This window comes from Carlito syrichta, unplaced genomic scaffold (assembly GCF_000164805.1).
Source record: "Carlito syrichta isolate Samal-C Ts95f unplaced genomic scaffold, Tarsius_syrichta-2.0.1 Scaffold305571, whole genome shotgun sequence".
NCBI lineage: Eukaryota > Metazoa > Chordata > Mammalia > Primates > Tarsiidae > Carlito > Carlito syrichta.
Genome location: NW_007249667.1, coordinates 516,959 through 542,476, shown reverse-complemented (window position 1 = coordinate 542,476; position 25,518 = coordinate 516,959). Strand labels below are relative to the sequence as shown.

At 35.0% G+C, this 25,518-nt stretch overlaps 1 protein-coding gene across 1 annotated transcript in view; it reads left to right on the top strand.

The window, feature by feature from the left end:
- The window catches only part of CFTR (cystic fibrosis transmembrane conductance regulator), a 160,750-nt gene that overhangs the window by 77,159 nt on the left and 58,073 nt on the right, over window positions 1-25,518 (top strand). The window contains exons 12-19 of the mRNA XM_021714281.1: window positions 985-1,079; window positions 4,032-4,118; window positions 5,785-6,505; window positions 9,284-9,412; window positions 15,378-15,415; window positions 16,085-16,335; window positions 19,720-19,799; window positions 25,027-25,177. Coding sequence (XP_021569956.1) covers window positions 985-1,079; window positions 4,032-4,118; window positions 5,785-6,505; window positions 9,284-9,412; window positions 15,378-15,415; window positions 16,085-16,335; window positions 19,720-19,799; window positions 25,027-25,177 — 1,552 coding nt within the window. The remainder of the gene's footprint in view (window positions 1-984; window positions 1,080-4,031; window positions 4,119-5,784; window positions 6,506-9,283; window positions 9,413-15,377; window positions 15,416-16,084; window positions 16,336-19,719; window positions 19,800-25,026; window positions 25,178-25,518) is intronic.

Genomic DNA, 25,518 nt, shown 5'->3' with positions numbered 1-25,518 from the left:
TGGGCGACAGAGTGAGACTCCAACTCAAAAAAAAAACCAAAAAAAAAAAAAAACCAAAAAAAGAAAGCTTCAAGTGTTTTCTGTCTATTGTGTGGATACACCTATTATCTGTACAATTAAGTTGCCAAGTAATTGTGTACTATTTTGTAACCTATCTTTAACTGGACAATTAAATCTCTGAGATGGTATTCAGCTTTCTCTAGGATTATGGTATAGCTCTTAAATTAGATTTGCAGTGCTTGGGAATCAAGGACTATTTCTTATAAACCCCAGTCTTTTCTTACAATGCCTAGAATGTTTGTTGCCACAGACATGTTCATTAACTGGGAGACGAGATGACAGGGCAGGCAGAGTGGAAAGGAAGAGGACACAGGAATGAGGTGCTGAGGATGGACAAGGAAGAAAACTGTGAAAGTGTGGAAACCCACCTTGCACCCATGGTAGCCCAGTGAAGATGCTTAGATATTGCAGGGGTATGAATAGTTCTTTGGTTTTTATTCAGTTTTGGAGACTTCCTTTTAAAAGAGTGAATTTAAATTGGAGGGTAGTGCACTTTAGTATGTTGATAGTTTTGGGGTTTGTGAAGTGGGCTTATGATGGATACATAAATATGTGTAGATCAATCATAGGCCCACTTCACAAACCCAAAAGCTATCAACATACAAAAGTGCACTTCCCTCCAATTTAAATTTATGTCTCCATAAATATACATATATTTGACTTTTTGATATTTTACAGTTATTATTTAATGATAACAAATAACAATTTAAAAATCAAAGGGAAATTTGCATCTAAAATGTCAGCAGTGTTGTTTTGACCGACTATATAAATTGCATTTGAAATAATTGAGATGCAGTGTTCAAAATTTTAACTGAGACTAAAGCAATAGCATGATATCTGATTACGTTTGAAGGAAGATGTGCCTTTCAAATTCAGATCCCGCATAATCAAAATTCCTCTATAATTTTCTATTTTTGATGCTAGGATATCTCCAAGTTTGCAGAGAAAGACAATACAGTTCTTGGAGAAGGTGGAATCACACTGAGTGGAGGCCAGCGAGCAAGAATTTCTTTAGCAAGGTGAATAAGTGATTATCGGTCCCATGAGCATTTGCTGTAAATAATCATAAATGTAAAAAATTACAGGCATTTTACTATTGCTTTGTATTCTGTTTCTGGAATTGTAACATTTCTAGGGTTTTATGGCTAGTAGTTTAAGAATTACATTTGAAGTCTGTAAATAATGATACAGTATTCAGATCTGATCATGATGATAGCTTTTTCAAAATGGATGCCCTTATTTTGGTGTGTGTGTACTTGCTTGCCTTATGGTTTACTAAAAATGGAAAACTCTAGGATTCCACATAGTACAAGAAAAGAGAAGATGTAAATTTCTGTTAATTCCATTATATACTCGCTACCTACACCCTCCAGTGTACACGCTGCTTTAGGCTTCTGTTTATGCTTCTTGGTTTATATGAATATACATTTTCAGAATTTTCAGCATAATAATTTTTTGTGAAAATGATGTCACTTGGCTTCAAATGTGTAATCTTTAAAGTAAAATAAACAGGACAAGCACATCTAACATTGTGGGGATAGATGGTTCCTTGGTAGAGACAATCTTGGTCCAGGCATTTTGAAGTTGTTAGCAAAGTACATATCATTAATTTTTATCAAAAATAGAGCTTTGTGGTTATATTATAACTGTCAGTTTAAAAAATTATTGGTGACATAAGATGTCCAATGTTTCTCAAATTTTATTTAAACAAAATTCTTCTCACTTTGTTGCCAGAGTTGTTAACAGGAAATTTCTTTTTATTTATTTATTTATTTTGTTATATATCAATATTTTTTATTTTGATATTGTGGGGTACAGTTAAGGGTTAGGTATACAAATATGCTTTGTTCAGCCACCCTTGTTGATAAAGGGTGTCTCAAAGAAACAGGAAATTTCATTGACTCATTGCTGTTTTGGCTTCTTTCCCTTACGTTCTCCAGCTTCCAAAAGCTGAGACAGAAAACTAACACTCAGTGAGGGTTTGCAATTACCTGGCACTATTTTATAGATATATGTGTGGTTGTGTGTAATTTCAACCCACATACAACCCTGTGAAGTGAGAATTGTTCTCCCTACTTTACAAAAGAGATCATAAGATAACTGAGGCTCATAGATGTTAACTTGCCAAAAGCCACACAGGAAAATGGTAGCATCACAACTTGAGTCGATTCTTTTGGCTGTTTACATTAAGCCATCCTTGATCTTGGGAATATACTGTGAAGTAATAAATCAATAGATATGGATAATTCACAAGATAATGGCTTCAATGAAAGTTGATTATTTTATCTCTGAGCCAAAATAAGTAAAACTTATCTTAAGCATTCAATTTCAAATTTAGATAAGATGTGACTTCTAGACATCCAACATAGAATTAAATTTGTATTTACCAGTTCAAGATTTTATTTTATTGTAAGGCACACATACTTTGAGGTACTACTGAAAACAATTGTCTATTTTTATTCTGAATAGAGTGTGTAATGTAGTGTTTAGTTTTAGATGATGAATTTATTCTTTCTAATCTCACAAGAAAGTGGTCATAGATGTGAGGGAGAGACAGAAGTAATATCTGAGTGGTGGGGAAGAAAGGTCTTGAGGGTATATTTTGATGGAATCCTTTATTAAGCATTTTGTCTTCAAAAATAATTTACACTATAAAGTTATTTTAGGCTTTACTTTGACTTTTTACCATTTCTGGTTGTGAAGATCACCTCTCTTAATTATGTGCTAATTAAATGCAATTTTTTTACAGAAGTACCTAGAATTGCATATATAAACATGTAATTCTATATATTTGGGATAGGAGTAAGGTTAGTAACAATCACTCTTGAAAAATTTAAATGTTATGAAAAGATTATCTCATTTCCATTAGCATGGAAACCACATCTTATTACTTTTCTAAGATCAACTCAATGTAAATTTCATGTGCTTATAAAATTCTACTTTTTAACTAAAAAAGTAATATAATATGGGTAGATTTTACTGTGAATTATTCATTCTTTCTTATTTGCAACTTTTATGAATATGGAATAGAGACTGAAACCTTAAGGAGAAAAATACAATATCAATTATATGGTTGTGGTAGTACTGCTATCAGTTTGTTGATAGCAGTTAATACTTTAGAAAACATTTAAAAAATAATTTCATCTAAGCGCTGTAATTTATTAGCTGTCTCTGACATGTTACATGAAATAGTCTATTTTCTTCTTTGTTTCCCCACCAATATGCAAGGTCTTTAAGGGCAGAGACTGTGCCATTTTGCCGTTGTATTTCAAGCACATAGCATGGTGCTTGGCTCTAAATAAAAGGTTTTCTTTTTGTTTAAAGTGATATTTCAAAATGTATGATATGGTGCAATTAAATTTGTAATTTTTGCTAGTTAAAGTCACTTAGTTAGCAAAACCACTTCAGCAGTTCTCAGGGTTTTGTGAAAAGCCGTGAAAATAATCTACAACTTATCCCTTTATTCCTCATTTAGAATCGTACATATTATTGGCCGGGCTCGGTGGCTCAGCCTGTAATCCCTTTGGGAGGCCGAGGTGAGTGGATTGCTTGAGCCCGCGGGTTTGAGACCCGCCTGGGCAACTTGGCGAGACCTCATCTCAGCAATAAATAAAAAATTAGCCGGGTGTGGTAGCGCGCGCCTGTAGTTCCAGCTACTTGGAAGGCTGTGAGAAAGGATTGCCGGAGCCCAGCAGGTCGAGGCTGCGGTGGCCGGGAGCATGCACTGCATTCCAGTCTGGGCGACAGAGTGAGACTCCAACTCAAAAAAAAAAAAAAAGAATCATACACTTTATTAAAATCACATGTATGAAAGTGCTCCTTCTGCACTATGTTGAGAATTGTGTTATTTCAGTGAATGAGTGTGGTAGCCATACTGTAATGCAGTAGTGAACTGTTTTTTAAAAATCATGTACACTAAATGACATAGAAAATAGTAAGAAAATATAGTTTAATTTCCATTTTCTTTTTAGAGCAGTATACAAAGATGCTGATTTGTACCTATTAGACTCTCCTTTTGGACACCTAGATGTTTTAACAGAAAAAGAAATATTTGAAAGGTATGTTCCTTGAATAACTTAAAATGCTCATGCTAAAAGACAAGAAAGAATGACTATTTCATCATAGACTGTATATGAGAAATGTGTCCACCTCAGTATGGCAGGACGTAACATGGTATTTATTTAAGTCTGATCTGTTCTTCATGGCCAAGACTCATGATCACTTCCATTAAAATCTTTTCTGACCACCTCATACTAAACCAATTTCTTCAGTTGCTTTACTGTTATAATAACTGCTATCTATGTAGTTTATACAGTATTATTACCTTGTGAAATACATTACTTTAATTGCTTATTAAAAAATATATACTTAAATATATATTAAGATACTTAACATTTTGATTTACCTTTTTGTGTTAGTATTTTATTCTATCTCCTCCTTAGATAGTAAACTTTTGTAAGGAAATACATTGCTAAATGTTTTAATGGTTTAATGTAGGTGAATGCTTAGACTACTCATCTATCTCAACACCTCCATGAACATCTCCTCATCAGTCACACAGAGCTCAGGATTTACATTTTCTTGGAGCTCTCATTAGGGCTCAGTGTATGTAAAGTTCCTAAGAGGAACAGTTAGTTATATGACTTGATTTCAAAGTTTCAAAACAATTTCATGGATTACAAAGTAGTTTACTAGGAGAAAGGTAATTATACTCTTCTAAAAATAAATATTTTAAGCAATAAGGATGTGTATATTCGCTTGTTTATTAGAGCATAATCTAGAATGATGTCTCTTTCTATATACTATATAATGTTTTAATGCCAAAAAAAAAAAAAAAGATCTCCCTTCGAAGGTTCTAGTCAGGATTAACCTCTAGATTAGAGGAAAATTTTATTAGAGGAGAGTCATATTTATTATCTAATTCTGAGTTTTTGTTGTCTTAATATATCAGATTAGTTGTTTTTTGTTTTTGAGTTGGAGTCTCACTCGGTCGCCCAGACTGGAGTGCAGTGGCCGCTCCCGGCCACCGCAGCCTCGACCTGCTGGGCTCCGGCGATCCTTCCGCCTCAGCCTTCCAAGCAGCCGGAACCACAGGCGCACGCTACTATGCCCGGCTGATATTTGATTTATTGTAGAGACGAGGTCTCTCCAAGTTGTCCGAGCAGGTCTCGACCCTGCGGGCTCAGGCAATCCACTCGCCTCCGCCTCCCAAAGAGCTAGGATTACAAGCTGAGCCACCAAGCCCGGGGTCAGATTAGTTTTAATGTAAGCTCCTGAAAACTAAATTGGTAGTCAATTTAAAATGTAAAAGAAAATCAATAGAAAAATTAAAGAATAAGAAATCTCTGACATTTACAGGACATGTGGAAATATAGTCTTCTAAGGACCTTAAAGCAATTCCCTCATATTCTAAATGAATAAATAAGACCAAGAGAGTAAATGATTTGCTCAAATAAAATATCTACTTAATTTCAAACATTTGATTTTATTCTAGTTCTGTTAACATTCAACTTTACACTATAGAGTGCTATTTCATATGATAATAATAAGAGACATCAAATTAATCACTATAAAGTATTTATTTATAAAATCATTTTAAGTATAATAAAATTGTGTGATAGAGATTTTATACAATATATACAACATTTATAAATGCTACACATATATTGTACGAAAGTATTTATAAAATTGATATCTTATTTATATCTTTTTATATTCTTAAAGCTGTATCTGTAAACTGATGGCTAACAAAACTAGGATTTTGGTCACTTCTAAAATGGAACATTTAAAGAAAGCTGACAAAATATTAATTTTACATGAAGGTATCAGCTATTTTTATGGGACGTTTTCAGAACTGCAAAATCTACGGCCAGACTTTAGCTCAAAGCTCATGGGATATGATTATTTTGACCAGTATAGTGCAGAAAGAAGAAATTCAATCCTAACTGAGACCTTACGCCATTTCTCATTAGAAGGAGATTCTGCTGTCTCTTGGAATGAGAGGAAAAAATCTTTTAAACAGACTGGAGAGTTTGGGGAAAAAAGGAAGAATTCAATTCTCAATCCTATCAACTCTGTAAGAAAAATTTCCATTGTGCAAAAAACTCCATTACAAATAAATGGCATTGAAGAGGATTCTGATGATCCTTTAGAGAGAAGACTGTCTTTAGTTCCAGATTCTGAGCAGGGAGAGGCGACCTTACCTAGAAGCAACATGATCAAAACTGGCCTCCCGTTTCAGGGACAAAGGAGGCAGTCTGTTTTGAATCTGATGACACATTCAGTTAACCAAGGTCAAAGCATTCAACGAAAGACAACAATATCCCCACGAAAAGTGTCACTGGTACCTCAGACAAACTTCCATGAAATGGATATATATTCAAGACGGTTATCTCGAGAAAGTTGCTTGGAAATAAGTGAAGAAATTAATGAAGAAGATTTAAAGGTACGTATAAATGGCTTGTGGGTCCCACCTCCCCACTCCCAAAATACAACGTACTATGTAGTAGAATGCAATATGTAGTAACAAAACGTACTTACTCAAATTATGGGATGAGGATGAGGTTTATTTTAAGACTCAGAAAGTACAAAGTGCATTAATTATGCAAGCAACTTCAAAATGTAAAATAATCAACTATTTCCTTTTACAATGGACATATCTCTTCCCATAAAATGTAGTGTAAGTCAAAGCAAGAATTTAGTGTTGAGTCCTTTACCAGGCCAGTGATAATCATTACTATAAACTAGAAAACATCTGCTTTATTACCACCTTGAAGCCTCTGTAGAATGAGGTAGAATACACATAAAATATATAAACAAATGGTAGTGTTTATTATTTAGAGATCAAGTAATATTCTGTACTGAAGTAGCCTATATAAAGCATATATTCTCTTGAAATAACAAACTCACATTCTGGTTTATGCATCAGTCTTGCCTGAACATAGTTAGTGGGGGCTTTTTTATCTTTCAAATTTGTCTTATAGATTGGTTTTCTGAAAATAATTCCTTTAAAGAATATATGTGAAGTTCAACATATAAGGGGAAGCCCCCAAAAACCTCAGAATTTATTTATAAAAACTTGTGTATTTTGCATGTTTAAACTTCAGTCACCTTTAAAGTACTCTCTGTTTGATGCAATATACCTATCAAGACGCTTTTTCCACTGCTCAAAAGTTTCTGAATTCATCAATTTTGATGCCTTTTAGTGCTTCTGCCGTTTGTTGTTTTACCTCTTCCACATTGGCAAAATGTTTCCTTTTGAGGACTTTTAAAAAAAAATCCTGGGAAACAAGAAAAAGTGGCTTGGGGTGAGATCAGGTGAACAGGGAGGGGGGACACAGGAGTCATGCCATTTTTGGCGAAAAACTGTTGAACACTCAGTGTGGTGTGCTCATAAGTCACCCATCATGAAATGGACAAATCCATTGAAAGACTCCCCCCTAAAAATTCACTGAAGCCAAACACAGCCTCTTACAACAATGCTGGCTGGTGCACTGATGCTGCTGGGCTCCTAGAACATTTACCTGGCAGGGGAAGTCTGCGCTACAAGGGCCCACCCTCTAAAGGATAACTCCTGTTTTTTGGGGGATCCCTCTCGTATGCTAGTACCAATCTTCAGATAGAAAGTCTGCTATATTAAGTTTTAAGAGTGAAAGCATTTATTCTTTAAAAATGCTTTTTTATTGAAACAGGAAACTATAAAAAAAAGAGAGTCTTGTTGTTGTTGAAGTGAATCCTGGGTAGAATCGTAATGAATTCATATGTTTAAAGAGCGTAGATCATTTGAGTAGTGTGACCTTTGAAAAGTCACAAGTCATTTAACATCTCTAGGCCAAAGTTTCCTCTTTGTAAAATGAGGTAATAGAATAGAATTTCAGTATTTCTATATAATTTTTTAAAGGTTTCCTAAAGAAAAGTTCTTCTGGTTTAATATCAATATAAATGAAGTTTTCAAACCTGAACCTATAAATTTAGTTGTAGACCAGGTACAGTGACTCAGCATAATCCCAGCAGTTTGGGAGGCCGAGGCGAGAGGATTGTCTGAGTCCAGGGGTTTGAGACCAGCCTGGGCAACTTGGTGAGAGCTCATTTCTACAATAACTCTCAAAAACTAGACAGGCCTGGTGGCGTGCATCAGTAGTACCAGCTACTTGGAAGGCTGAGATGGAAGGATTGCCTAAGCTCAGCAAGTCAAGGCTGTGGTGACCATGAGTGTGCCACTGCGCTCCAGCTTGGGCAACAAGAATGAGACTCCAACACACACACACAAAATTTTAGTTGTAAAGTATGACCCTCATTACTAATAATAGTTACAGTTTATCAGTTGCTTCTAGTCACAGACAGCATATATTTAATCCCTACAACTACCCTGAAAACTATGTGTCATTATTTGAATTTACAGACCAGGAAACTAGGTTTAAAGAAGTTCAACAAAGTGCCTGAATTCAAGCATCTCCTAGGATGTCAGTGGTGGAGCCCCAGGTTCTAATACAAATCTGACTCCAAAAATTACTCCTAATCAGTGTGCTATATTCTAATTCCATAGGACCCTTCTTTGTGATTTTTGTGTTTTATCTCTGAGTTTTGTTGACATTGTAAGAAACAAAACTATTATTTTCCTTTGGACTATCTGAAATCTCTCTTTTTCAAATTTTTGGAGTGTATTTGCCAAAAAGCAAAGACATCTAGGGCAGGTACATGGGATGAGAATTATGTAATTTAAGTCATAACTGGAAAGAAAGAAGATCTTAGACTACTGAAGAATATATAAGCATAAATTGGCTTTCAGTCTATTGGAAGAAATTTATAGTTAGCAAAATATTAAACCATAAATGTCCATGGACCCCTGAGGAAACAGGTTAAATCAGGGAGAGTTCTGGAAACTTAATTTAGATGGTACCATTCATTTGATGCACTGTTAAACATCTAAATGGTAATTTTCTAAAAATAATACAGTTGTATAGTTGGTGTTAAACTTTTAGAATTTTAAGAAATTACAGTGTTTCTCATTTTTCAAAAAGTTGTATTGTTCCAGTGTACATTATCCTAATTATGGAGTGAGGTCACGTGGTATTTATAATGATCCATGGTATTTATAATGATCCATGCTTATTAAAGTTCACTTAGCTCCAAGTGATAATATTCCTTTCCTTTCAAAAGAAAACCACACTTGTGGCATGAAACTGTATTATCTCATTGCTATAACCATAATTCTTTTTTTCAGGAGTGCTTTTTTGATGATGTGGATGGCATACCGGCAGTGACTACATGGAACACATACCTTCGATATATCACTATCCACAAGACCTTAATTTTTGTGCTAATTTGGTGCTTAGCTATTTTTCTGGTTGAGGTAAGAATACTCTGTTGTAAAATATTACTATGATTTAAAGTTAAATTGAGAATGGTTTGGAAGGATGTGTACATATATATGCACACACATAAATGTGTACATGTATATATACATATATTACATAAGTACATATATGTATAAGTATGTATATATAATTCCATATATAATTTTATAGTTTATAATGGCATAGTTTCATATAATTCCTAGCATCTGGAAATCAGCCATTGGAATCACTACTGGCATTTTATTATTTCATACATAGCATATAAAAAAATGTTTAAACACAAATATATAAGAAATCATTAATAGATTTAATAAGAAATTTTAAGAAATTCAAAAGCTTTCTTTCCAGTTATGACTTAAATTACATAGAAAGTCTTTATTTGGACTGAAATCAAACCCTTGAAATAATCCGTACTAAATTTTAAATTCATTTGACTCCAGGTATTGTATTTATTAAATATGCATGTGATGACTACTTAAATGACTATTTCTTCACAAAATGAAATTAAATGTATATTAACGGTTTAGTATTCATTTTGTTTTTTTCCTGATCCATTTGGAATTTATTCTTTTATTTTGCTTTAAAGATGGGGGTACAATTCAGGGTTAGGTATACAAGTGGTATACAAGGTATGCAAGTCTCATACAGGTAAAGTTTAGGCCTCCCTTTGGTCCCCACTTTGCCTGGTTTGAGATCAGGTACTGTTATTGATGTTGCTTCCCTCTAATATTCATTTTAGACAAATCTTTCAGTGATTCAAATGACATACTTGCTAACAGAAATTTTGTTGTCTTTAATGCTACCGTTGTGGTTTCTTTGCCAAGTCCCTGCCATTCTTCATATCACCAAGTTTAAAAAGAGAGAGAGAGGAATGCCGTACTTCACTTCTTTGTCAGCACAGAGGTTCCTGAAGCTGGGTGGTGAATGAAACTTTTCTTTGGATCAGGAGCAACCATATACATTCCTAAAGGGGCCTGGCTTGTAGCATCAATGAATGAAGAGGCTGGGTGCTTGATTGGAGAGCATTTGCCCTCCAGTTGTCTAAAAGAACAACTGTTACTCAGCACTAGCCAAAGACTTGCCATCAGGGAATAGGGGATCAGTTTTGCCAAATATTCTTGTTTATCAAGATAAGATAGGGATCCAGATTTTTCTGTACATTTCTCCCATTTTAAAATGTGGGTAGTTGATTAAATAAAAACAAACAAACAAATACTACATGGACACAACAAAACATATCTGTGAGTTGGATTCAGCTTATGAATGATTACTCCAGATATTTATTTCAGAGGAAATCCTGGATATATCCTAATATAAAGCCTAAATCTAACCTGAAGGCCCATGCTGCCTTCAGGGAAAAAATTATCCAGGTGAAGAATTGCCTCTCCTAAGGAGGTATAAATATATAAATAACTGGAACCCAAACTTATAACTACACATTTTTCCTATTGTTAGGCTGTTTCTAATCTTATTAAAAAGGCTACATACAGTATCATCACTTCTCCATGAGCAAGTAAGATAGTGTTTAATATCTAAAGGTATGTACCAAAAAGTTGTACATGCTACTTCACCATTATATGGAGGCTTGATGTGAGATGTAATATAGCAGAGTACAAACTGCTCTGGGTATGAGATCTAACTCTGTCTTATTAACACTATGAAATTGAACAAGTTAGTAAACCTCTCTGAGCCTCAATTTTCTCATCTATACAATGAAGCCTGTAATAGTAGCAGCTTCATAGGCCGTTTTGTGGGTTAAGAGGAGACATCATGATTATAAAGCACTTAATGTAGGACTTGGTACATAGTGAGCAATGCTAGTTGCTGTTATCATTAATATCCTTAATGTCATATCATTATTATACAGCTTAAGATAATTTGAGGTGAACAAGTCTATAACAGCAATATAATGAAAATTTCAACAATCCTTTTTATACTTGAACAAAAATATGAGGTTGAATAATGTGATACTCTCACATGAGTAATACATATTGAATTAAAACATATTTCAAATTTACCTCATTAATTTCTGCTAATCATGTCAATTAACTAACATTAATATGAATGAAACTCAGCTTGTGCTCCTTTGAATCTCAGCCAGTCTTTTATAATTGTTAATGATCTAAACCTTTGCATTGAAAGATCATATTACTTGATGTTCTTCAACTTATATCTGAAAATGGGTTATATCTGAATGTGGTGGCAATTTCTATTAATTTATAGGACCTTTGTCTCCTGCAGCTTCATAGAGTTGAACTTATGCACCTTTTAAAATGGTGTATAATTAATTAATTGTCAATTGAGCTGCTATACATATGTACAATATTATTAGCTCAATCAAGAACAAGGCAATGGTCCTTTGGGGCAGGAAACTACATTACAACAAATAATGTAAGTGCCATGTAGCTACTCTTTATTAGTTGAATTCTCACAATTATTGTGAACAATTACCTTTTTAATGGCCAAAACAATTGATAATGCCCTTTACTGGGCAAGAAATAATATACGATAACCACTTTTTAGCTAAAAACTTTGCCAATCAACTGCCTCTCAAATTTTGAATAACAAAAACTTGGTAATAATAGAAAAATATTGCTTTTTAAAAATTATGTACACGATTGTACAACTAGACAATGCATTCACTGGTGTTCACAATTCTGTTGCCTTCTTTGAGTCAAAATTAACATAGTTTTTCTTTTAGACTAAGCTCCTTTCTTAATATCAGTTCACCCATTTCTCATTAACACTGAAATATCTTTGGGCACTTCACGTCTTGGTACAGGTACTAATCCAGGATGATAGTTTAGTTCTTTTAAAAGAGCCTCATACTCATGGTCAAAGAACCTAATGAAAGTTTAAGATATATTTCTTTCTTGATGAAAATAATTTATCTATTTTTAGTTTTCATAAGGGTCATATTTCAATTTAGATTTCTGTTTTTATAGAGTAGGTTCAATATTCTTCCCTTTTGTAATATGAAATAGTCTTTTAAATTCTGTCAAAGCTGCTCACCTGAAACAGTTTGGTCTGTTCAGTGTGTGAGCCCTTGTATTGCTGTGTTATTTTGAAAAGTGAGTCAGTCTACCTTTGTATTTTTGGTACCATTTTTCTCAGGAGAGGGCAGCATTTTCTGTAAGTTCTTAGATATTGGCACCAAGGAAGTAGGCAATAACATTTCTATTTTGGTTTCTAGTACCCCTGTGTGAGATAGACCAGATAGAGAAGAAACTCAAATAATAGATTGGGAGAGTCAGTTTCCTAGTTCCTTTTGAAACCAAACAGAAAGTATTGCTGTTGACTAGAGTATCAGAAGATCTGATTTAATGCTTTCATCCTATGACTTTTAAGAACTTCTATCAGAGAACTTCTGTATCTTGTTCCTTTATGACTTCCCTTCTACTTATTAATGAAGAATCCCTGAGTAGCTTGAGATTATTAATGCAATGCAGTTGTAAAATACTCTCATATTACCACTGCTCCTAGTGACTGTAGTAGTCCTTTTAGGGCATTGTTACTTACCATGCTTCTATGTTTTAGGGCATGATTTGACTTCTGAAGCATTGAAACCTGTGTATTAAGTATACTGCTTTGTATGTGGTGTGGAATGATGCTGAAAACTTTGAATCAATGGGAAATAAGGCCTTTTGCTTTTTTCCTTTAATCCCCTAGGACTGTCACTCTACCATAAACTGTATAAACTTTATACTTCAAAACATTTTGGAAATGAAGTGATAGAACTTTCTTACTTAATTGTTTTTATGTACTACAGACATTTTTAATAAAATCATTATGTCAAGTCCTTGAAAATGGTTTGCAGATTGGGCGTGGTGGCTCAAGCCTGTAATCCCAGCACTTTGGGAGGCTGAAGTAAGAGGATTGCCTGAGCCCATGGGTTCGAAAACAGCCTGAGCAACTTGATGAGACCTCATCTCTACAATAAATCAAAAAATTAGCTGGGCATGGTAGCACGCGCCTGTAGTTCTGGCTACTTGAAAGGCTGAGGCAGAAGGATCGCGTGAGCCCAGCAGGTCAACGCTGGGGTGACTGGTGAGCATGCCACTGCACTCTAGCCTGGGCAACAGAGTGAGACTCCAACTCAAAAAAAAAAAAAAAGTGTTTTTGCACTAGTGAATAAAAGCAGTTTGGGTTGATGGTTCTGTGTGAATACATCCAGGAAATGACTTTATATTATGATAACTAAACCAATTCTTTAGGAAACTACCTTGATTATTGTTCCATTAGCAAATATTATAAAATATTTATTTCTGAGATTTACTCAAACAATATTGGCAATGCTAGCATTATTGGCATTCCTTTAATTGGAACAAAGGGAAAATATAATAAACAAATAACCAGAGTGACTCAGAACATATACCCTTCTCTAGGATCTTGAGTAATTTTATTATTATTAGGAAATAGGAAGACATTTGTACTGGAACAAAGACTTTTGGAATGGCTAGATTATTGCTGGGTTTCTTGTCATTTTGAATGTACTTGAATTTCAAGGAAATAAAGGAAGTTTTCTATTGATAGAGGGCATAGAAGCTGTGTGTACAATGAAGAAAAGTAGGAAAGTGAGAATAATACCATTAGCTTTTTCATCATTATACTTTTTTTTTTTTTTTTGAGTTGGAGTCTCACTCTGTCGTCCAGACTGGAATGCATTGGCCGCTCCCGGCCACCGCAGCCTCGACCTGCTGGGCTCCAGCGATCCTTCCACCTCAGCCTTCCAAGTAACCGGAATTACAGGCATGTGTTACCATGCCCGGCTGATTTTTTGATTTATTGTAGAGATGAGGTCTTGCTGCCCAGGCGGGTCTCGAACCCGCGGGCTCAGGTAATCCACTCACCTCACCCTCCCAAAGGTGCAGGATTACAGGCTGAGCCACTGAGCCCGGCTCATCATTATACTTTTATCTGCTATGTAAACTTAACTAAAACCTCTTTAAAATAGAGCACTTCCTAACGTAATTTCTTAATCTAAATGTTCTCTATACATTTTCATATAGGACTGTTAATTATTTAAGGTAAATTTGGGTATGAAGTAAAACGTGGATATCTGATTCTAAGCATATTTGTTTCTCTCCTATTTATTTCTATTCTGTGTTCATTTCCAAAATTATTTTACTCACAGTTGCCTTTTTGGGTTGCATTTTGCCTGTGGTTAAGTTGTATAATTTCAGAGTCATTTCTAGTATTACAATTGTGATGGCATCCACACAAGATTAAATTTCTCCACAGAGTTTACAAGAATGGAATTCTAAATTGAAATAGAGCTGAGTACAGATGATTTGTATATCAAAAGAACTACAAAAATCACAGTTGTTTAAAATTTTTTTTTGGTTGAAATATGGTATAGAACATTTCTCCCTCAGCCAAATGTTTCCATGTTGAGAAAGCTGTAAGTCCTATGTAATTCTAGTACCAGTAATACTCGTTTTAACCTGAATGTTCCTTATCTTTAGTCATACTGTGAATTTTTACACTGTTGAAACTTTTAATTCATTTTTATAAATATTAATCTCACTTTTTCCAATAATTAATTGGTCTCACAGGTATTAGTTCCCCATACTTACCGGGTGGCAAATGAAATTATTTATAGCAACTAAACAGATTAATTATCTGCTAGTCTCTTTATAAAAAAACAAAGTTTATCATTTAAAACATTTAGCTGTAATCTTGCGTCTCCTGTGAGGTTCAGTGAATAGTTCCTGTTGAATGAAGGAGAGAAATGGCAAAGTATTTTCTTCAGTGAAATCTGAATTTCATTAACTTAATGTGTTCTTACAACATATAGTCGTGCTTAGAACAACTACTGCAGCTGCTGGGCCCAGGTAAGCAAAGCTAAGGAAAATGAAATTGTTTACGCTTTGATGTTGGTCTTGGTGAATTTAGAGGGGGACGAGGGAGGAATAGGTAAAGATGTTAGAAAAAAATCAATTGTGTATTGTTCCATTCCAGGTGGCTGCTTCTTTGGTTGTGTTGTGGATACTTAGAAAGTGAGTATTCCATGTCCTGTTGTGTGAATTGTGTTTTGTTTCCATTGATTATTGGGGTCTTATTAAGTATTGTAGTCTACTATGTTTCATTTCCCCCCATTATTATAGTAGTAGAAAAACAATTTTTTGTTGTTTTTTTAAATTGTGAGCATTAGCTGGGTGAGAGGGTATGTGTCTGGAGTTCCAGCTCCTCAGGAGGCTGAGGTAGGAGGCTCTCTTGAGCCCAGGAGTTTGGAGCTGTAGTGTGCTACAATTGTGCTTGTAAATAGACACTGCACACAGGCCTGGGCAATGTAACAAGACCCCCATCCCTAAAAAAATAAAATAAAACACATCAATAAACTGTGAGTCTGTGCAGATCCATCAACTCTTTGTCACTTTGTAAAGGATTTAGTTGTGTTCAGTTTCCATGAAATGCGATAAAAATGTTCGAAACATAATATATTTAGGATTTTCTGTATTTTAATCTAATAAAGATCAATTCTATTTTAATGGTGAGAAAACTTATTCTACTTTTTTGCAGTAGTAAATTTTTGAGATTAAGGGCATGAACTCTGCTAATGCAATATATTGTATTTCCTTAAATTCATATTTAGTTTCATTTACATGTATTGGAAATTCAGGAGGCAAGTTTGGTTGCTGAATAACAATGTCCTTTTTGCTTTACAGAGCCCCTCCTCAAGATGAAGGGAATAGTACTATAAGTACAAATAACAGCTATGCAGTGATTATTACCAGCACCAGTTCATATTATGTGTTTTATATTTATGTGGGAGTAGCCGACACTTTGCTTGCTCTGGGATTCTTCAGAGGCCTACCACTGGTGCATTCTCTAATCACAGTGTCGAAAATTTTACACCGCAAAATGTTACATTCTGTTCTTCATGCACCTATGTCAACCCTCAACACACTGAAAGCAGGTACTTGACTAGGTATACAAAACGAAGCTGCTGATCCACATCAACAGGGCCTGTGGTTTAGTTGATTTTCTAGGAGTGCTGCTGCTCTTTTGCACAGAAGTATCTGCTCTTTATTGAGCCTCCTTATGACTGGCATGTACATTTCTCAGATATTATAGGTTATCATACAAAGTTGCTCCTGATATTTCTGTTAGATAACTAGGGTAGCTTGGTTTGTAAGGTTATGAAGTTGATGAAATTGTAGCAGCATGAGAAGGCCCTTGTGGATCAGTTGTATTTCTCTTTTCAATTATTTAGTCTAACCCTCTTCCAGGCATCTTGTTGTTGTGACCTACACAACAGGTGGGTTCAGTGCCTTGGTGGGTGAATAGCCACAACTGAGGAGGATTTAGCAAGGGGCTTTTCTTGTGACAAGTCAGGAAATCCCTGGGAATAGCTCCCAGAGCATTGTCTCTCTGAACTTGGGCTAAATCAGGTTTTTCAAACATAAGGTAATGAGGTGTGATCTGATTGGATCTTGCAGTGAGGGAGTTTGGGGAGGCATGATCTGAATCCTGAATCCTGAATCTGAAATCCTGCCTTGAGGTGATGCCAGAGCTCAATCTGTTTGGATCCTAGATCCTGCCATGAGGTGTCTGCTTCTTAATTCAATCCCGTTCCTTGGTCTGAGCACTGGGGTTCCCTCTGTGGTCATGTGCTTGGTTCGTCAGGGCATGCTCAGGTTATGTGACCTGAAGGTCCATGGCAATGGAAAAACAACTTACAACTTTGTTACATAAAACTTGAACCAGATTACTCTAATGGGACTATAGTACCAATATATAGTATTGTTCAAAAGTGGAGATTTGAAAGTGATCAAGGAAAATATAAAAATCTTCTACTGATAAAATCTTTTAATGGGGTAGAATAGTTTAGTTTCATGTAACTATTCAGAGTCACATAGTGGGGGATCACAAACGTATTTTAAAACTATTTTTTATGTCATCATGTTTAATATCACAAAAATAAGAATAATGGGGAAAAGTTACTAAAATTTTTTAAAAACTAAGGTTAATAAGGTACTTTGAAAGTAATCAATTCCATTGATTCCCCAACAAATTGACATTTAAAGACTCTGAAGTGAACAAGGATTCCTCTTAGTTTTATTCTTACAGCAATCTGTCCAGCACCTGCTCTGTGAGCCACTAAGCCAGGGACTGGTATGTAAAGGTGAATAAGGCACAATTTGTGCTCTCTATGGGCTCACAGAGTGGGGAGAAGGAGGACACGGAGACATTTGGCTGTAAAACAAAGAGTAAGTTCCAAGATAGTTTTACAGTGATTAGTATCTAAAAATCTCAAGAAATACCCATCATATTTCTGGGTAACAAAATTTCAGTGTTAGTTTACAGAAAGATTTTTATATTTATTTTGACACCCTTGTGTGTCACTAAAGTCTGGCCTCATTTTGCTATACTCATAATCATCCTCTGTTTTGGAGCTAAGAAATTTAGACCTAAAGGGATGTCCAGTTAACATGATTCAATTATTTTATTTTTTTAATGGAAATCTGAGACCCAGAGAAGGCAGAGGATTTGCCCAAGTCTCTGGCAGAGTCAGAAATGGGCCATGAGATACAGTGGAAGGAACACAAGTGTTTCTTGAAGCCTGACTTGGCTTATAAGAACGATGATTATGGCAAGTGACTCTTCTGAACCTTGTCCTCCTTACCTGCAAAGTGGGAAAAACAATAACTGTCTCAGAAGATCTTTGTGAGAATGAAGCAAAATAATTGACTTGCCTGTAACATAGCCAACGTGAAATAAATGTTAGTTCCCCATCGTTATTCTTGTCTGTGGGTGTTGTTCTCACAGGGGGTGCACTTGCCATGTCACCTCTTCACTTTTCCAAGCTCCTCATTCCCTTTAACATGCTCATAGTTGTTTCCGAACCATTTGAAATATAAATAAGCACCAGGATGATATTTATTTCACCAAAGCAAACTTTTCTTTTGTTCTCTAAGCACTCTTTATAAATGCCGTGGACTAAATTTTGTAATTTTTGGTTATTATGAAAATATATACAAATATATTTAAATATACTAAGAACATATCAATCGATGAATATATATTGAATAATTCCTACGTATGAGGCTTTTTTTCTTGGAGCTATGGGTGATGCCAAATACATGTATAATGATTTCACTGACCTTTAGCGATTTACAGTCTAGAAAAAGAGCTCAGACATGAACATAAGTGACTGTGATATAAAACGTGTATAGTCATTATAAACCGAAGGGGCAAACAAGAAGAATTAAGTGTGTCCAAAAGGAGAAGAGATTAATTCCAACTAGAACAAACACTGTCGCTTGCTTGCAGGAGGGACTTTTGAGTTGGATCAAGGGGAGATACAGATTTTGACAAGGAGAGATGGGGAAACCACAGTCAGGAATCACATGGGAAAAGCAGGGAGGTAGGAAAATGCAGAATGTGTTTAAAGAATAGACCAGTTTGACTGAAACAGGTATTTGAATAGAGGAAGCTTGTACTAGCTAGGTGGGTTAAGACCAAATTATGGATGGCATTAAATATTAAACTAGGAATTTTGGACTTTATCCTGCAGTTAATTGGGGTGAATGATAAGATTCAATATAACTTTGTTTGTATAGTATTATGTTGCATTTTATCTCATTGTATGTTTAACTTCTCTCTAGACAATGAATTCCTCAAGGGCAAGGAACATGACTTATTCACTTCTGTTATTTCAGTGCCTAGCATTGTACCTGGCACATAGTAGACACTCCATATATAACTTTGTTTTATTAAAGCAACAAATTATCGTCCTAATAAGTATGAGTCTGGAATAGAAAACAGGCTGAAGGTTAGATTGCCAGTAAAGAGGGTAGAAAGAGAATACAGCAAAGAAAGTCCCAGTAGTGGGCAGGCAGGGAAAGAGAGCAACTGTGCATTCTGTAGGCATGTCAAAAAGGTATGGGAGTCAAAGACAGGGAGCGCCCTATATTATGGAATACAAACATGCTAGCATATCCAGTAAACTGTTGTTAAACTTAAGGTTGCAAAATGAGGCTGTGACAGTAGAATGAGTACCCATTTCTGACATAATTTATAATAAGTATTCTATTAAAGACATTAATTTTTAATTGACTCTTGCAGGAATCTATATTTAATAAAAGTTGTAAGTTGGAGACAGTAGCTTGAACACATAGTTACTTAGAATCTTTGGGTAAAACTAAAATGTTCTAAATCCTTATTTATCTGATTACATGCTAATTCTTATTTGGGTTCTGAATGCTTTTGCTATGATCTAAATTTAGTATTAGATATATTGGATATATCTTTTAAAAATTATTTGGTTTTGAGGACTTTATCTTCCTTTGTATTATAGGTGGGATTCTTAATAGATTCTCCAAAGATATAGCAATTTTGGATGATCTTCTGCCTCTGACTATATTTGACCTCATTCAGGTTTGTAAAAATAACTGTTATTAAGTATTTTTGCAGTTGTCATATTTTAAAAATAATTCCAAGAAGAAGCAAATGAGTCTTTGTTTTTCATTTGATCAAGAATTCAAGTCTAGTCTATTGTGTCAATTTGGGGAATATCTAATTTTCCAAAAGGCATAAATTGAGTAAATTCAGTAATAAGTCAAAACTCTTTACCTGGTCCAAATCAGAAGCAATCTCACACTTAGACGTCATCATCATCTACTTGAGAATGATTTGAGAGACGCGCAGACCATCTTCCCCCAAAGCACTGGCCGCAAAGTATGACATTTTTGATGGAAGCCGACATTCCCCCAAAAGGCCTGTGTTAAAATGAAGATGGGTGAGTTACACTTGAAACTAGCCTCACCCACGAACACGTCAGCACAGATTAGCTAGCCAATTCTCCCACTATAAGAACCATAATGAGGGGACAGAAGTAAAAATAAGTTTTTGAGCATGAAAAAGGGAAAGAAAAATTCAGTGTTATGTGAGGACTATCCCCGACGAATATGAATAGGTCTCCAGGGCAGCCTGCTTGTGAGTCTGTCTCTGGGGTAGGGTAACTAACTGGTGGCGAGAGAGGAGAAGGAAAGTGGAGGGAGGAGATGAAAGTGACCTTGGGAGTATGACATTAGGACTCCTTAAGTGACAGAACTAAAAGAGTGGTGTGAGTTGATAACTTTGACTTGCGCCAGGTTTCCACGTAGCTTTCTGAGCTTTCTGTCTGGTTCAGGTCAAGTTTTAGGCAGCAGATGTCACCATCTCAAAGATCTCCTTGGAGAAACAGCTGGAATAGGATGTTGCCCATCTTGGAATAAGTCATTCTCCCCTCTTGCTCCCTCTCCACCCCTGCAAAATAATAATATGATAATTGAGAGAATCTGTACAACAAAATAAGGACTACCACGTATGTGTGTATACACAAGCAACATTGGCAGGTGCAGGAAAACTGGACTGTCAGTTTGCCTCAACTGAAATGACTGACACAATCAAATATATTTACTGTTCCAGGTGAACTTTAGCATTTTGGATTTCCTTCAGTTGTTCTGTTTAGAGATATAACTTAGCAGCAGCTGATGGCATTTTTTTAATCCACTCTTTGAGTTCATGCCTTCAAAGGAGTCTTTCCTTTGTCTTTTTTAAACACTGGACATTTGTTCCTCATTCTAAGAGTGTAAATGACTGGTCCCAAGTATTATATTATTAAATCAGGTAAAACTGGAATGTGGATGTCTTGACCTGATCACAAAAGTATTGGTGAATGGTGCCCCTTGTTAATTCTTTTTCTACTTTTGTGGTCTTTTGGGTGTCTTCTGAATGAATCAGTTTGAGGCTTACTTCAGAGATCCTCTGGAATAGCTAATTTTTCAATATTTATTTTATAAATTAACATTTTTTGATATATGTGTGGCAGTCAAATTCTTTCTTTTATGCTAGTTTGAATTGTTTCTGCTCATTTTTAATGCTGTTAAAGTTAATTTGTTGTTGTTTCACAAGTGATTATAAATAATATTAAAAAGGGTCTCACATTAAGGAAGCATAATATATGACAATCCAAATACAGTAAAAATCTGATTAATTTTGATTTTGTTAAGTAATTCATCTTAGATGTCCTTTAAATTATGTACTCCTCTGATTATACTTTATTATGTTAAAATATGAAATTTCATTCTATTCACCACAGTTTAGGAACAGATTTTTCACACAGAATAAAGCATGTCTTTAGTTTTTCCAGAAAACTTAATTTTTCCTCACTCTATTTCCTATCTTTTTCTTTTTAAAAAATTTTAATTTTATTATGGTCAGTACACATAACATGAGATTTACTCTCTTTGCAGATTTTTATGTGTAACACACAATATTATGCTTTATGGGCAAAATGTTGCATAGCAGATCTCTGGAACTTACTCATCTTGTGCTACTGAGACTTGATACCTATTGATTAGTAACTCCTATTTTTCCCTCTCTCCTGTTCTGGCACCCATGGTTCTGCATTTTGCTTTTGTGAGTGTGACTAGTGTGATAGCCCATATAATCGTCACTATATAGCTTTTGATAATGTTTTGACAAACTTGTTTTCTGAATTGGGATTGACATTGTATACTGACAGTAGAAGATCTGGGCTCTATTCTGCAAATTCAACTATTTTGCTCTGAGCAGACACTTAATCTTGAAGGGTCTCAGATTTGTCACCTATAGAATGAAGGTGATGAAAACCTGATAATGGTCTCTTTCAGTTCTAAACCTGAACCAGTATATTATTCAGATTGGCACACTGGAATTGGACTGTACATAAATTTGAACTTGAAGACAAATGGAGAAAAACTATATCCTTGCATCTCACTTATCTCTATATCTGGGTAAATAATTTTTTCATGAAACTAAAGTGTACACATTTAAAAATATCAAAACCTCCCATTCTCAGCCTTAAAACCTCAAGACTTTAAAATTTCTTCTTTCTTATTTTAATATATGGTAACACACTGAGTCCTGCTGCTTTGATCTCTACAGTGTATTTTTCACATCTTCCCCTCAGCACCCATTTGTCCTATTAATTCCATTAATTTCCTGCTTAAATGTCTTCAAGGACTTTTATCATTTATGAATTAGATTCCAAGTCTGTTGTTCATTGCATGGCTTTAAAAGGCTTTTTTAAAAACACAGATGGAAAGTGACCCATTATTATTATCATTTGTTCCTGTTTCCCAGACAGCTCTTTGTGTGGCCTTCAGTGTCAGAAATACTTTTAAGGTACTTTGTTGGATGAAAATATGCTGCCCACTTCTTAGAAGCATGGGTGTATGTTACTTTGTGGGTTTTCATATTTTGTTGATTTTTTTTTCTGCTGAGGAAGTTTATGATTTGGGTAAGAACAAATAGCAATGAAAAATCTATGTGCTCATTTCATCTTGTTCTGAAGTTCCTTTATTTATTTAGTTAGTAAGGTTTTTGGTTGTCATCTCATACACCTGATCTGAAATGACTTCTGAATTTAAAACTAGGACAGAATTGTGAATTTAAAACTAGATCAGGATTTAGTTTTTTTGTATAATTAGAGTATCAAATATTTTAAACTGATGCCTTTAATTTTGCACACAGTGCTAAATTATTAGGCTCTGACCTCCATCCCTAAGAAGGGTCTGTTGTAGAGCAAATGGAGTTACTTTTCCTCAAGTCTGAAACTTATTTCTCAGTTATTTTTCGGTTTGGGCTATACTCTGGGTGACAGTAGTTGCTGGAAATCTTGCTACTATGTGAATAGTTCATCACTCTCAAGTGTATTTACCTTCTCCATTATTCTCTAACTCAATGTGATATCTTGGTCAGTTGATTCCCAATCTCACCTATTCTATCATAATTTACAGTTTCATTCTTACGAACCTCCACCACATCAGCAATCATTTAAAAGGAAACAATGCACACAATAGAAAATGGGATGAAGATTAGAGTATTTCTACATATGATCACTTTTCCCACACAAATTTTTTTTTTTTTTGAGTTGAAGTCTCACTCTGTCACCCAGACTGGAGTGCAGTGACCACTCCCGGCCACCGCAGCCTCGACCTGCTGGGCTCCGGCGATCCTTCCGCCTCAACCTTCCAGGTAGCCAGAATTACAGGCATGTGCTACCACGCCCGGCTGATTTTTTGATTTATTGTAGAGATTGAGGTCTCGCTGCCCAGGCAGGTCTCGAACCCGCGGGCTAAGGCAATCCACTCACCTCAGCCTCCCAAAGGCGCAGGATTACAAGCTGAGCCACCGAGCCTGGCTCCCACACAACTTTTAATGAAAACAGGACCAAACCACACTGAAATTATACAAATCAAAATTACACAAATCAAAACTAACACAGTGCAGTTTACAACTGTCAGCAGCAAAGACTAAACCTAATGGAGTTGCTGAATGTTTCTGTACTACTGATGCTACAACAATTGTCTTTCAGGCATACTGGTATTTAGTGTGATGACCCATTCAAATTGTATTTCCTAGTTAGTCATGCTTGGAACTTAGTTTTTCTTTCTTTCCTCCCTCCCTTTCTTCCTTCCTTTCTTTCCTTCTTTTCCCCAAAATATTCTATTTCTGAGAAACAATTGACCTAGGTAAAAACAAACAAACCAAACAACAACAACAAAAACAAACCTGTGGTTTGCTATCAGTGGAGCATCTTGTTCGAACTATGTATGACATTTGGGGCTTTCTCCTTGTACTGGTGGCACTTGGAGGGCAAAAATGGAATAGGAAAGACTTTTCTTAGATTATTGAGTAATGATGTATCTCATCCAATACCCAGCACAGTAAAAATGTCTCAGATGGGTTATTGTGAAGCAAATGTTAGCAGACTTTTTATCTTATTAAAAGGTATTTATTTGATGTCTTATAGAAATATAAAATGTAAGCCTTTAACTTCATCCTAAAGAGCACCAATCAGTTAGCTTGTATCTGAGACTGCCAACAAGGTTCTAGTTTTTTGGTAATTATGATTAATGTGAGGATATATCTGTAATGAATGTGCTTAACTGAAATGTAAAATTCATTTTGACAACATAGGAAATATATAAAAATTTATCTAATTTCAAATTAAATCATCCATTTCCAAAAATCTTTCTTTGAGCCCCTATGTTATCTTCAGTTGTTTCAAAAAGCAGCAAAAGTAGAATTGGGAAAGGAAGTAACATTTATTATTTTATGATTCCTTTCAATCTTAAGTATGAGAAAACTAGGGCTAGAGAGATTAAATAGCTTGCCTAAAATGACCAAGCCTATATTTAAACCAGATTTTTCTGACTCAAAAAGTTCCAAGACGAATGCCTGATTTTCAAAAATTGTCTAAACAAAATAAAGCCTAAAATTCACATTTAGATTAAAATCCCCAGTTTATTTTAAAATTCATATTCATTTAAAATTTATTTATCATACAACACTTTGAAATGTCTTGGAAATTAGAATATCCTAAGATCAATGCACCCCATATTTTCAAAACTTCAAATATGTTATTAGCCACCTAAACAATATTTTAACTTTTCTCATCAAAACTATGAAATGTGTACTTTAAGATGGCTGCCTTCTCCGTAGGAAGACACCTGCATCTTATTAAGAATTGAAGTGAGTGGGAAGAGCTTATTTAGAAATAAATCACTGGCACACCCTGTCTACTTTGCAATGTGAAAAACATTTACTCACAAACATATTTTCTTTGATCCTGCAGTTGTTATTAATTGTGATTGGAGCTGTAGCCGTTGTCTCAGTTTTACAACCCTACATCTTCCTTGCAACAGTGCCAGTGATAGTGGCTTTTATTATGTTAAGAGCATACTTCCTCCACACTTCACAGCAACTCAAACAACTGGAATCTGAAGGTATGACACTGAATGTGTAGTACTCGCCTTGAAAAAGAGCCACAAGAGCAATTTGGAAATCTTTGTTGTTAATCTACTTAAAACATTTTTTCTTCCTGCTTTAAAACTCTTACATCATATAACAATGATTTTTTAAAAATGTAGTGTATCTAAGAGGAAACTACATTACAAAGTACACATGGGTTGTTTTTCTTAATGATTATGTGATTTCATTTTGAATTTTTAAAAAACGTGTAATAAAGTCTTACCAGGGATGCTGTATAGCACATTGATTTATAATTTACTTGTATCGATTAAATTAAAAATGATAGTGCTGTTGTAACTGAAGTTCTCTCTGAGTT